The sequence below is a fragment of the Zerene cesonia genome, unplaced genomic scaffold (assembly GCF_012273895.1).
Source record: "Zerene cesonia ecotype Mississippi unplaced genomic scaffold, Zerene_cesonia_1.1 Zces_u006, whole genome shotgun sequence".
Taxonomy (NCBI): Eukaryota; Metazoa; Arthropoda; class Insecta; order Lepidoptera; family Pieridae; genus Zerene; species Zerene cesonia.
In genome coordinates this window covers 1,161,104-1,175,806 of record NW_024045136.1, presented here as the reverse complement: position 1 = coordinate 1,175,806, position 14,703 = coordinate 1,161,104, and the positions used below count along the sequence as shown (strand labels likewise).

The window sequence follows — 14,703 nt, the reverse complement described above, 5'->3', positions numbered from 1 at the left end:
TTTCTTAATCCCTTCCTAAAAAGTCGGCAATCCATTTGTAGAAGCGTAAGGTCTGCAATGGACCTTATGCCTCTCCAAATGTTCATGGGCGGTGGTAGCGCTTACCATCAGGCGTCCCACCAGCTCCATTGCCGACTGTGACATAAAAAAAGCATCGAAACTTCAAATTAAAATAAAATTTTAAAACACGAAACATCATCAGTGTTGCCACAGATGCAACACTACACTGTTATAAAACAGTCCGTGAAGCATAAGCTGAGCTTTGTATTTGTGTAAGTGTACATATTATAGTGTGGATGAAATGACGGCTTCAAGCGCGGAGCATCCTTTAATTGGTATATACCGCCATACTGGTTTTTAGTTTCCTGTCTAGCGGCCTGAGGCGCGGCGCATGAAGTCAGCGGTTGTTGGTAGATATGGTGGTCACTCACACAGACACAAAACTCAATATAAAGCGCTTATTAAACTACATTATTCAGTTTTATTAATAGGAGCAAATCTAGAAATTATAGGCTTTTTTTGGTCACACTGTCCTAGGTATGTTAGGTTAGTAATCAAGTAATGGACATTATGAGTGATTTAGAACTAACAAAATTATGAACAATATTTCAGAAATTACATACGAATTGATTCTCGATCGTTTTTCATATTAATATTGTGTCACCTTTTATTCAAAAGCAAAATAATTTCATACAAGAAAGTTATCGGAACCCATATTCCAAAGAGATTTTCATAAAACCTTCCTACTATCCTATCCTACTTCTTCTCTCTCTCTCTCTCTCTTCAGCCTTTCTCCGTCCACTGTTGGACATAGGCCTCTCCTAAGGCACGCCATTCCGCTCGATTTCCAGCTTTGCGTCGCCACTTGCTACCTGCAACCCTGCGTATGTCGTCACTCCACCTTGCTGCAGGGCGTCGTACATTACGCTTACCGAGACGCGGTCTCCACTCTACAACGTGTTTGCCCCAACGGTTATCCGTTCGGCGACAAATGTGACCAGCCCACTGCCACTTCAGCTTGCTAAATCCTACTTCTTACTTCCTACTAATATTATAAATGCCAAAGTTTGTAAGGATGTGTGTGTGTTTGTTGCTCTTTCACGCAAAAACTGCTCAACCGATGGTAATGAAATTTGGTACGTAGACAGCTGGACAACTGGAATAACATATAGGCAACTTTCTATCCCGATATTTCAACGGGATACGGACTTACGCGGGTGAAACCATGGGGCGCAGCTAGTTTAACAATAAAATGACATCAAGTTAAATCGATTTTATTGTGAAAATATTGAAATTAGCCAAATATCATAGAGTTATTTACTTATTTATATAAAATAGCGGAATATAAATATTGTGATTTACTTGTAGATATTTTTAAAACAAATTGAGTGATGAAATTACGAGAGGTGCTAAATAAAAAAAAAAATAAAACAAAAAGGTGATAATAACGTATATTTTGTCATTAATACAACAATGAAACTAATACCATGATATTCGTATTTGTAATGTCATTCTTTATATAGTATATCTATCTTCTATCTACTATATAAAAATAAGTCGGGTTTTCCTTCCTGACGCTATAACTCCAGAACGCACGAACCGATTTCCACGGTTTTGCATTCGTTGGAAAGGTCTCGGGCGCCGTGAGGTTTATAGCATAGAAAATTCGGGAAAAATTTCAACTGAAAAGCGGGAAAATCATTTTTCACATACAACCATCTGGTGGCGAAACGGAGTTCGCCGGGTTTGCTAGTTTATAAATAAAACATACAACTAAATAAAAAACATTTACTTATTTCATTATTACATTTATATATTATATTTCATGTTGATTAGCTTGTTGGATAAAAACGTTTCTTAACTTTAGAAATTATCACATATATTCTTAGAGAATATTCCTTTATCGACGTTTTTAACACAATTTTATTTTTGTTGGTCATTATTTAACTAATTAAAAGTACAATGTTAATCTCATGTGGTTCAAAATCTATATCTATACTAATATTATGAATAGGAAGAATTTGCATTTTTGTATGTTTGTTTGTAATTGATAATCTCAAAAACTACTAGATCGATTTTAAAAACTCTTTCACCATTAGAAAGATGCAACTATAAAGACTATAAAGACTATAAAGGCTATATATCTACCACGGGCGAAGACGGTTCGAACTGCTGCTAATACTGCTAGTCTTTAATATACAGATAGATAATAATTATCAAAAAACCAGCAAAAAACATTGACTATTTAACAAAATGGCAGACAATTCAAAATTCCATTAACTTTTTAATTAAAATTCTAATTGCTGTTCGTACGTCTCGTTAAAACTCGAGTATGGCCTATCTGAATTTTATAATCATGGTTTTGATGTATTCTGAATAGTCCAGAGAAGGTTTAAAAGGTTTCGCAGGCCGGAACTAGTAATATTATATAAGACTAGCTGCGCCCCGCGGTTTCACCCACATAAGTCCATATCCCCTAGGAATATCGGGATAAAAAGTTGCCTATATGTTATTCCAGTTGTCCAGCTGTCTATGTACCAAATTCCATTGCAATCGGTTAAGTAGTCTTTGCGTGAAAGAGCAACAAACACACACACACACATCCTTACCAACTTTCGCATTTATAATATTAGTAGGATACGGTAGCTACATACACTACAATATTCATAATTAAATTTTACTTTCTTCACTTAAGAACAATACGGCACGTAGTTTCTTGAATTAATCGTATTTTTACTTAGACTTTTCGATCTAAGCTAGATTAGATTACCTTATTCGAATCTATACTAATATTATAAAGCTGAAGAGTTTGCTTGTTTGTTCGTTTGTTTGTGTGAGCGCACTAATCTCAGGGACTGCTGGTTCAATTTGAAAAATTCTTTCAGTGTTTAGATAGCCCATTTATTGAGGAAGGCTATATATGTACCACGGGCGAAGCCGGGGCGTGCCGCTAGTGGTTATATAAAACTAAAGATATGCTATTATAGAAAACTATTAATAAAAACAATCACCTTATGGCTCTAAATATATAATAAATATAGGTTATGTATCACAAACATAAGCTTTGTAAACAGTAAAAATACAATTTGTCGTACAGCTGAATATAAAAATGCATGTCAGTAAGTAGACATCTGTTATATCTGTTAGATGTATTTTAAATATATTAAAAATAGTTTGGTTATGGGAGATGTTTATTATTTTCATTTTACTAAGAATATTTTGTGCTATCATTCGACTTAAAATCACATTTCAGGTATGAATTTTGACAAACAGTCCAAATTTAATTTTTAGTTTTATAGCATTGAAATGCTTTTTATCAATGAGAAATTTTGAAAGAATAGAATAAATTTGATCACGGGTGGCCGAGAGGCTAGGCGTTGCTACGGTTAGGCAAGAAATGCAGGTTCGAATCCCGCCTCGTGATCAAATTTATTCTGTTCTTTCAAAATTTCTCATACTGTCCAAATTTCACTGTCAAAGTGACATTTCACGCATGTACAAAACGCAGCGATCTTTTGACATAAACAGTCTATTTAAAAACGATCGCCATAAAAAATAAACCAACGGACACGAGAAATTACATCTTCATAATTTCTTTCAAAAATCTATTAGAAAAAATCTTAATTATCTTCTTGATATATTATCATCGCTAAGGATTAGAATTTTGACGGATTGTCAACTTATACTGTTTTTAATTTTTTTTTTTGGAAACTTTTAGATTCAAATAGGTACCTATGTAGATTACTTAGCGTAATTTGCGAATTCCTATACGTTTTACGTTTTGAAGGTTGGTACACAATTGTGCATTAAACATAAAAACTTCATTTTCAATTCATAATCTAAATAAATAACATTTAATTTTTCTTTTGTTTCTTCTCTTTCTTCGTAAATGATTTGATAACTTTCTTAATTATATATAATACAACGTATAACGCAGCTAAAATAACAAATATGATGTCTAACATCCAGTTCTCATACCATTTGTACTGGTTTACTGACGACCTGAGATGGTAAGCACCTGAAAACAAAAATTAATTAGGAAGGCATTTATGCGAAGTTTTCTATCGAAATTCTTTAATTTACTGTTTTTTTTTATGGGGAGAAAATTATATTTTAATTATTGACATTAGATCAAGACGTAAATACAATGCTTTGTAAAAACTTAAACTTGAGTCAGTTTCTCCTTAAAGTCTACCATGAAACTGTTAGTATGCGTAGACATAGTATATCTCTTTCTAATCAACTTATTAGATATCTACTATACTGAATTATAATATTAAGTTTATACCCTGGCTTTCAATGGCCATTTCGACGTAATGGGTGATCAGGTCGGTAGGTTTTGTCGGCCGGTTGTGGAATAATTTTGATATGTATTTCGCCTTGTTGTAATAACTGTAAGAAAAAACGAAGATTAAAAGTGTAAATAGGGAAATACTATACATATAACTAACGTTAGTCCGCGAGTTTGTCGTGTGGATATATTAATTTTTTTCATGTTGTAGTCGGCAATTTAGCTGGTGAGTCGCCTCATTGTAAGCACTACCACCGCCCGAACATTTGAAAAGGCGTAAGGTCGATTACAGACCTTATTGCAGGCCTCTACAAATGGATTGCCGACTTTAAATGGGGAAGGGATTAAGAAAGGATTGACAAGAGGTATAAAGGAAAGAACTGGGAAGTTTAAGGAAAAGGATACAGAAAACCCCGTAAGAAGTGGTACAAACAGGAAGCTACAAAACATCATCACAATCAGTTAACTCTACAAAGACCTTAACATATAAAACGCAAATGACTGACCAGATCGGTCAGCCATAATCGCACAGCCCAAACTACTAGACCGATCGGGCTGAAATTTGGCATGCAGATAGCTACTAGGGGGATAAAATTGTGGATGAAATTTTGAACCATGAAAATTTTGACCACCCGGTGAAACTGCGGGCAAGGTTAATCAATTAATCCGTACTCCTTACCTATCATTTCTCATCATCTCATGTAGTGCTTCCTTCAATTTCGGAGCCATATCTGGTGAGAAGTCGACCTTCAGGGCATGACCAGCTACCACACTGCGGTGGGCGTTACCGGGTTGATCGCCAAATACCGGAATGGCCAGTAACGGCACCCCATATTGTAGCGATTCTAAAGTGCTGAGAAGCCCACCGTGAGTTATGAAAAGCTTAACGTTGGGGTGGGCTGGAAATGAGGAAATATATTTAGTTTTTTTTTCTGGGTTAGATCGATCTCTGGATCTGGAATTATACTGGCTAGTCATACTAAATATGTATAATAAAAATAAAAAAAAGCTGTGCTGCGATTCACACACGATAGAAGTGAAACTTCAGTAAATCGACAAAAGAATGAGATGAATATATATAAAATATAAAATAGCATGTATATTTCTGTCTCATTCTTTGCCGGCTTCATTCTAAACATTTTTGTATTTGTGTCTCTTACCTGTCGTTTTTTCCGTTGCATCAGGTTTGAAATCACAACGATTCTAAAGAAGTTTCACTTCAAAAACTTGAAAATTCACGCTTGATTAACAGAATCAACTAAATGGTCTCACTCGCATACAGTATTCCTAAATAAATTATTTAATCCTGGTGATTTTAATCGGGGTTATATAATAAACTAGCTTTCCGCCCGCGGCTTCGCCCGCGTGGTATTCGGTTATATCGCTTTCATCTCCCTATTTCAACTCCTATAAATATAATCTATGGCTGTGAATGATATTGACATTTGTTACTCCCGCTTTTTAAAATAAAAAAATTAAATGTAAATTTTTCAATATTTCTGAGAGATTTTCTTAATATTTTTTCCGTACCTTCTCCTAATAATAACAAATACAACAAAAAAAGAATTAGTGAAATCGGTCCAGCCATTCACGCGTGATGCCGTGACCAAGGAAAACGGGTTTCATTTTTATATATATAGACTAATGAAATTATTGTATAGTCACCGATCCTTGATAGGTTTAAAATTATTGAGACAAGTCTGTCTGTTCAAATGGGGCCAAAATCGAATCTTACCGGGTTGGTTACATACAAGCATATAAAGCATGTATTAAATGCTAACTTGACGTTCGGTTGGGTGGAAAATATAGAAGTTCAGTATCTTCTTGCGTTTAATAATACAGCTTTTTTTTACTTTTTGGTGGACTGGAGATGAGAGATTATTATCAAAATGTGAATTATTTTTTTCCATAATATTGATTTTTTCTTCAAATGCGAGAGCTTGTGAGGCTCAATGGAAGAAAAACAATAATTGCAACGCGATAGATTCTTCTGGATTACGTTTTAAGCTTAACTATCTGAACACCATGCGAGTTCAACCAAAAAATACTGATTCACCTGAATAACAATTGTCATTTCAATTTGTTCAAAATATTTTCCGAACCACAGGATATAATGTCCATTCATAAATAATATTTGAGTAGGAGCCTTTAAAGGCAAGAAATAACTCACCAAGTATACTAGGCTGTGGCATCCAGGGTCTCACGTGGACATTCTTCGGAAGACCATCGATTTTCTCTTCAAACTTCCACAGCACCGTCTGTTTCACTTCACCGAATACCTTGATCAGCTCCTTTCTCGTTTTCTCTTCTAATTGTGCTGATTTCACTACGGAACCCATGCTAAAGTAGATAACGCCTTGCGGTGATCCATCCAGGATGTCTTGGAGGTCCTAGATATAGTTTTCGTTAGCAAAATTTCAACCATCGTGTCTTAACACTTTGTGAATGAATATTGTTAAAAATACAACATGTACTTGAGTACTGAACATTTATTCTAAAAATCAGACCATAATGAAAAAAACGGTAATCGAGCGTTAACGATAATATTTTTTTGTTAAATTTTTTAGAACAATGCAAAATTATTGCGTACAAGGAAATAAGAAATAAAATACTCGTCAAAAATAAGAATCCAACATGGCAAAATTATTAAAATAATAATATAGCTGAAAATGTAAACATCCGTCCGATCGTCTTCTTGATACAGTAGTTAACGCGTGATCGTAGAACTGAGAGGTTCTGGGCTCGAGTCCCGGTGGGGACTAACAAAAAAATGTCTCTGTCTGGTAGGACACAGAAGGATATAACCTAATAGAAAATCGATCAGTGTAACAGCTTGATGATTTGGCGCATACCCCGCATATAGGATACTAGCTGCGCCCCGCGGTTTCACCCGCGTTAGTCCGTATCCCATAGGAATATCGGGATAAAAAGTTGCCTATATGTTATTCCAGTTGCTCAACTGTCTACGTACAAAGTTTCATTGCAATCGGTTCAGTAGTTTTTGCGTGAAAGAGCAACAAACACACACACACATCCTTACAAACTTTCGCATTTATAATATTAGTAGGATAGGATGGGAGATAGATATGGGAATTCACTTTTAAAAAATAAAAACACGTTTCAACTAAAGAATCAACTAAATTGTTTCACATGAAGAGTACAGGAAACTGAGGAAATTATTTAATCCCCACGATCCCAATTAGGACATTGAGATAAATTCATGCTCACGATAGGAGTAGCTGGCAGAACACTGTTGATGCCCTCTGACCCAGCTAGGACATAGGAACCTAAGTCATTTCATGAAATTAGTTTATAGGAGAGATTTAGGAGTATAAAGGAGTCGGTTACATACAAACGATAAAAAAAGCGTGTCAAAAATACTCACCTTTGGCAAGGGTGGTATGGTAGCATCAATATGGTAACCAGCTATGTCAATCACATTGGGTGGTAAGCTCCTAGTTGGAGCAAACGAGGGGTGAGAGTTTACTAACAATATGGACACGTTTCTGTAGGCCTCTTCGTAAGGGGGGAGGGGGACGCCTCTCGCTTTAGCGATGGGACCAAATCGCGACTCGTAGATGGCCTTCTGTGAGGGGAAGTCATTCCTGGTGAAAAATAATAAATAATAATAATAATAATATTTTTTTTTTTAAATGTGTCCCACAACACATTAAATTCTCTAAAGGGCCTCTGCGTGTTGGATCTGTGTCCCCACGTAAGCCTTCCAAAAGACCGGGTGCTTTCCTTCTGGAGGTACCCGAGTATTATGGAGAGATACACATAATAAAAATTTATTCCTGGTGAAAAAGGAAGAAAATCTCAACTTGTTGTTAGAATACCTATTTTTTAAATTTTCAGTTTTATAGCATTGAAATGCTGTATATAAAACGTAAAGAGTAGAAGAAATTCGATTGCTGAGGCAGGATCACGGGTGGCCCAAAGGCTAAGGACTAGTGAATAACACGGAAGGCTTTTAAATAAAAAAGGAATCATTAAAATCGGATCACGGAGGAAACAAAGCTAACAAATATCGTCGAATTGACAAACATTATAATGTTAACTGATGTTAAGTGCAGTAAAATTAAATGATCAATCATATTATACTGAATAAACATAAAATTAGGCGCCAAAGCTTAGATACCATTTGATTGTGATTCCAAAGTTCGTTATTTTCTTCATCAATTACAACGTAATGAAGAAAATACTATTCGGTTTATTAAATCAAATTTGTTTATTAAATCAAACACTTAACCTAACCTTATAGCAAAGTACATCAGGGTAGCAGTACAAATAGGTATCAACCAATTAAAGGTTCAAAACCGATATCTTTCCTAGGTTACAGATTAATCCATAGATTATACCCTTATATAGTAACCTGTATTAAATATATCAGTACCTTTCCCATATCATTAATATAGCGCAATGTAATTAAAAAGTCTGAAAGTGGTCGTCACAACTTTAAGTTCGTGAAATTGATTTAAAATTACGCTTATAAAAAAGTACTAAAAATAAAAAGTAGCATACGAAAATAAAAGGATTTGAATCTCTGTTTTAAGAAAAGAGAAATTTTAGCACTAAACTTACCAGTAATAATCGATTTGCGACATAACAAATATAAATGCATTCATGAACCGCTGCCGGAAGGTCATGGGTACAGAGTAGTTGTCCACAAAGCTCGGGACATTGGGAATGGACCGGACTGTATCAACGAGGTACTCCAAGTGTGGGTAAAGAACTGTACCGCTGAGGAGGATCCAGGGCACTTGGAGAACTGAGGCGTACCTGTAATGGTGATACAAAAATTCTAATCAAGTGTCGTTGAAAAGAAAAAAGTAAGACATCTTTTTTTGGATAAATTTTCTCTATGTAATAAAATTATATTTCGTCAAACATATCATGTTTTTAATGTAGGGTCAGAAGAGTTGGTTCTTTGTTTGTTTGTACGCGCTAATCTCGGACCGATTTCGAAAGTGCTCACCGTTGAATACAAGTGGGCGATCATCATCAACACCACGATCACCATCATCATCACCACAACTACCACCATCATCACCACCACCACCAAAACCATACATACCCAGCTTCAACATCTGAAAAGAACCACTCGGTAACTACGGCATCATAATTTCCCTTAGCAACCGCATCATGTATCACTGGTGTATCAAGCAAAGCCAGAGAGAGATTCTTCCCGAAATCTTTGACTAGAGTTATCGAAGCTCGCACACTGTTGATTATGTCGATGCCTGGAATAATAAATCTAAGAAATAAAAAGGGAAGCTGTGTTGAACATTAGCTTGATCTTTTTTTTTATTACAGTGGGCAATGGAGTTGGTGGGTCGCCTGATGGTAAGCGCTACCACCGCCCATGAACATTTGGAGAGATCCATTGCAGACCTTACGCCTCTACAAATGTCTTGCCGACTTTTTGGGAAGGGATAAAGAAATGATTGGCGATAGGAATAAAGGAAAGGGTAAGGAAAAAGATGAAAAGGATATGGGCCTCTTGATCGTAACAAAAATGTACTGCATTTCTACACAACCGCCTAATTGATGGAATCAGTTGATAACAAATCGCAGCCAGTCACAAAGGCTATGAGGGTAGTTGCGTCGAACATTGAATAAACAACGTACGAACACAATGGCACAATCCGTACGAATGCGCCATTTCTAAGTGATTCAGCTTTTTTTAGGTTTCCATAGACAAACGAACTTTGACAAGTTATGAAAAGCACCATCTGTATCTTAAATGACAATTATTCATCCAACAAAATATTAAAACACAATTGATATCCGACATATAAACTATTTATAATAATATTATTAATAGAAAATATTTGTATGTATGTCATGTTTTCACACAATAGCCGCTGGACCGATTTCAAAAATCATTCACCATTAGAATGCATATTTCGTTAATAAAATAGTGTTCATTGTAGAACCCATATACTCTCCTTAATTTTATAAATATTATGACCTTAAAAAAATACCAGTCATTATTAAGGCTCTACTAGTATTTGTAGAGATTCATCATCATCAGTCCATATAATATGTTCCCACTGCAGGGACATGAGCGTTCAGGACATATTCCACCACGCTGGCCAAGTACAGGTTGACAGATGTCACATGTCGTCGAACTTTTGATTCTCGGACATGCCGATTTCCTTACGATGTTTCCTTCACCGTTTCGAGCAGTGGTGATGTGAACAGGGATTTATAGAGATTATTTAAAAATGTATTTCTCGATACTGATTTTATTAAAAAACATAAATCAAACTAACTATGTACCTTCTTTCAATTTCCTCATATGACTTGCATCAATTATATTGAGATTCTTAACAGTTTTTCCATCTGGATAGTGAGTAATAAATGTGACCTGAAATTAACAAATAGTAATTACTCTATCGGTAGCTTCGTAATATCCAATAATAGCTTTTTCCGGCGGCATCGCACGCGTAAATTCGGAGTAGTTTAATAGACGTTATTATACATATAAAACATCCTCTTGAACACTCTATATATTTAAAAAAAACCATCAAAATCCGATGTGTAGTTATAAAGTTATAGATTTATACTATGCAGTGATAGTTATAGCATTATGTTATTTGAGATAATGTTAAATGAGTCAAGAATAGAAAAAAATACGATCCGGAATCGGCTTTCGCCGTAACGTGCCGACGCCTGACCAGCCATAATCTATTCTTAATTTTTTTTATATTAATTATAGATTTAAGCTTCCTGATAATATTCTATTTAGCTTTTTTAAGCAACATCGGGCAAATAAGCTGATGGTTCGCCTACTACTGCTATGGTAAACGATCACCATGCCGCTGTCACAGTAGTCCCTGCTGGATCAATTTCATTGTACCCTGGCTACGCCCATGACTTGTAGATAGACTATTTACAACTTAGCGCAACTAATTTATACAACGAAAAGAGCTGGCCAGCTCGTAGTGATCTATTTTATAGTTGAACTTATTATTTTTTTTTTTTATGTTACAGTCGGCAATGGAGCTGGTGGGACGCCTGATGGTAAGCGCTACCACCGCCCATGAACATTTGGAGAGGCATAGGGTCCATTGCAGACCTTACGCCTCTACAAATGGATTGCCGACTTTTTGGGAAGGGATTAAGAAAGGATTGGCGATAGGAATAAAGGAAAGGACTGGGAAGGGTAAGGAAAAGGATATGGGCCTTCGGCTCCCCGTATGTTCTGTAAGATTTAGGTATATCCTAATACGCAAATTATTAAAAAACTAGCTGCGCCCCGCGTTTTCACCCGCGTTAGTCCGTATCCCGTAGGAATATCGGGATAAAAGTTGCCTATATGTTATTCCAGTTGTCCAGCTGCCTACGTGCCAAATTTCATTGCAATCGGTTCAGTAGTTTTTGCATGAAAGACTAACAAACACATACACATCCTTACAAACTATCGCATTTATAATATTATATTACATATTATATAGTAGCAAGGATCATGCGATAAATGACCTTGAATAAAGATTGAGTGAAAACTTCTTCAGCAGTGATAAGTTAGTACTTCATGGCAGTTTTCATTTATATCTATAGTTTCTATGACTGCTTACTGGTTTTTCTTATCACAAAGGACTATTATCTTTAATCATTGATATACTATGTGTCGTCAATGACTATATCGTCGTAATATTGGAAAAACCATTAGATTATAATCCAACACGGGTCGCGAACGAATTCCAACAAGCACAGTATCAATTTGCAAAATGCTATTTTAAGTATCATTACTCGCTATCATACTAATATTATAGAGTTTATTTGTTTGGATGTTTGTTCGTCAATCACGCTGAAACTACTGAACGGATTTTGATAAAATTTGGTGTATACCAATATGTATGTATGTATATACAGGGATAGTATACATACAGGTATACATACAGCTGACTTGGGTAATAGGATACTTTTTATTCTGATTAAATTCTTAATATGCTTAAATCTTTAAAACAACGCAACGGAATTTTATGGTTTTTTTATAGATAGAGTGATTCAAGAGAAAAGTATATGTATGTTAATATCTATTAACTATACAGAATTTAGCGCATGCGAAGCCGCTGACACCCAGATAATTTTAAATAATCAAGTCTAAACCTAACCCTAATTGAATGCCCATTTAACATCTTAACAGTTTCACGTTCAATTCATATTTAGCGAAAAAGAATGATCCATCTCCTATTTCAACCCCTTCTACCCTTTTTTCGCGATAAAAAGTATCCTACATTCTTTCCCAAGTTCAGTTCTATCTTCGTACCAAGTTCATCAAAATCGGTTCAGTGCATTAGGCGTGAAACCGTAACAGACAGACAGACAGAACAACTTTCGCATCTATAATATTATGTAGGGACTGTTCTGTACCTCATGACCAGCTTTCAGCAGAGGATCCACGATACCCTTAAGCAGGTGGTTGTGACTTTTGGTTGGAGCCTTCTGGATGCAGAGGATGTGGTATCCAGCTGCTGTGGATATGGCGAAGATACAGAACAACAGGAGTGACTTCATATTGAGCTGGAATATAAAAAAATGGTTGCCTGTAAAGTCGGTTTCACGGGCGAAGATTTTACGTGACAACGTCTTTTTCTCGGTAGAATATTTATTGATATGAATATTATTAAATTGCACAATAGGAACAAGGAATTGAATGAAAATAAGAATTGCACAAATTTTAACTATACAAAATATATTTTGTTTACTAAAAAGACAGAGACAGAGACACAAGCACGCGCCGATTCTATGCGCCTAATTCTCTAATGCTACGCGCGCGGCGGACCGATCATAGTTCGGTGACTCATCGTAACGTTACCGGGCGTTACACTTTTTCATGAGTGACTCCGAGCCGCAACCTAATTTAAGACGTTGTCACGTCAAAATAAATAAATGAATAATGGCTTATTGAAAGAATTAAATCAAACGTGATCTGAACATATTGGCAATGATGGAAACCAGCGCCAAAAATATTGAATTGTTAGTCAAGGGCCGTTCATAATCCACTGAATGACATCCCAAACTTAGAAAAGGGTCTAGAAAGAACTTAGAAAAGTATCTAGAAAGAACTTAGATGTGTCTAGAAAGAACTTAGAAAATTATCTATAATGAATAAAGAAATGATATAGAAAGACATTTGAATAGTATAAATAAATTCACCCTTTAGAGGGATAAAAGGTTATACGAAACTGGAACGGGTCATTTAGTCTTTCTTGAGCACCGATATAAAGCTGAAAGGTGTGTTTGTTTGAATCTCAAGAAGTACTGGATTGGACTGGAATTCAAATATTCTATTACTTTACGTTATCCATTCCTATAGCGAGTTGGGGGCGTGTTGCTTTTCTTCCTAACACGCTTTAATTAGCATGTATGTATAACATACGTATGTTTGTATGTAACCGACTAATTTTGAATCGATATTGACCCACTCTAAATGGGCAAATTTAATTCGAACTTCGTACACTTGTCATGGATCCGTGACAGTACAAAAATTTCATGAGTTTATCCTATTATGCTGATTAGGATGACCGGTATCATACGTATGCTCTGTATAAGAGCAAGTGAGACGATTTAATTGTTTCTATCATTAGTGTGTGTCCGCCCCGGTTTCACCCGTGGTACATATATAGCCTATAGTCTTACTCAATAAATGGGCTATCTAACACTGAAAGAATTTTTCAAATCGGACCAGTAGTTCCTGAGATTAGTGCGTTCAAACAAACTCTTCAGCTTTATTATATTACTATAGATTTTACGCCAAAACTGTAAAACATCTACTGATTAAATTACCTCAAAGTAATCATTCATTAATGTGTGAAGAGCTAAGGCCTATTATCACAACTCTTTATTCACGCAAAAAAATCATGTTAGATAAGAGATGTCACTCGTTCAGATAATTCTTCATTTGATGAGATAATTTGTAGAGTTTATTTGAAACTAGCTGCGCCCCGCGGTTTCAACCGCGTAAGTCCGTATCCCGTAGGAATATCGAGATGAAAAGTTGCCCATATGTTATTCCAGTTGTCCAGCTGTTTACGTACCAAATTTCATTGCAATCGGTTGAGTAGTTTTTGCCTGAAAGAGCAACAAACACACTCACATCCTTACAAACTTTCACGTTTATAATATTAGTAGGAAGTAGGATAGTAGGATTTATGTTACCACTACAATAAAATGTAATCAAAAATAGAGGTTAAGCATCGGTGGGCTCGGACGTTTCGATGGGCGACCATTTTTTCTTGCTCTTTCGCTTATTTCACACGTCACGAGTCCAACTCGCAGTTGACCCATGCTTATTATTTTTAATACAATAATTAATAATAATAGATAATAATAATAATAATAATAAGCCCGCAGGGCACCTTGTGGCGAGGTGACGGGGAGTAGCGCCCCCGCGGTCCTTA

The 14,703-nt window shown here is 35.8% G+C and overlaps 1 protein-coding gene across 1 annotated transcript in view; it reads right to left on the bottom strand.

Annotated features, from left to right (window-relative positions):
- Positions 1 to 3,761: 3,761 nt before the first annotated feature.
- Positions 3,762 to 14,703, bottom strand: part of LOC119838974 (UDP-glucosyltransferase 2-like) — a 13,519-nt gene continuing 2,577 nt past the window's right edge. The window contains exons 2-10 of the mRNA XM_038365133.1: positions 12,674 to 12,823; positions 10,577 to 10,664; positions 9,369 to 9,534; positions 8,876 to 9,073; positions 7,677 to 7,896; positions 6,462 to 6,681; positions 4,971 to 5,190; positions 4,289 to 4,392; positions 3,762 to 4,018 (exon numbers count right to left, since the gene is read on the bottom strand). Of these exons, the coding sequence (XP_038221061.1) occupies positions 3,855 to 4,018; positions 4,289 to 4,392; positions 4,971 to 5,190; positions 6,462 to 6,681; positions 7,677 to 7,896; positions 8,876 to 9,073; positions 9,369 to 9,534; positions 10,577 to 10,664; positions 12,674 to 12,817 (1,524 nt within the window). The 5' untranslated portion in view covers positions 12,818 to 12,823 and the 3' untranslated portion in view covers positions 3,762 to 3,854. The remainder of the gene's footprint in view (positions 4,019 to 4,288; positions 4,393 to 4,970; positions 5,191 to 6,461; positions 6,682 to 7,676; positions 7,897 to 8,875; positions 9,074 to 9,368; positions 9,535 to 10,576; positions 10,665 to 12,673; positions 12,824 to 14,703) is intronic.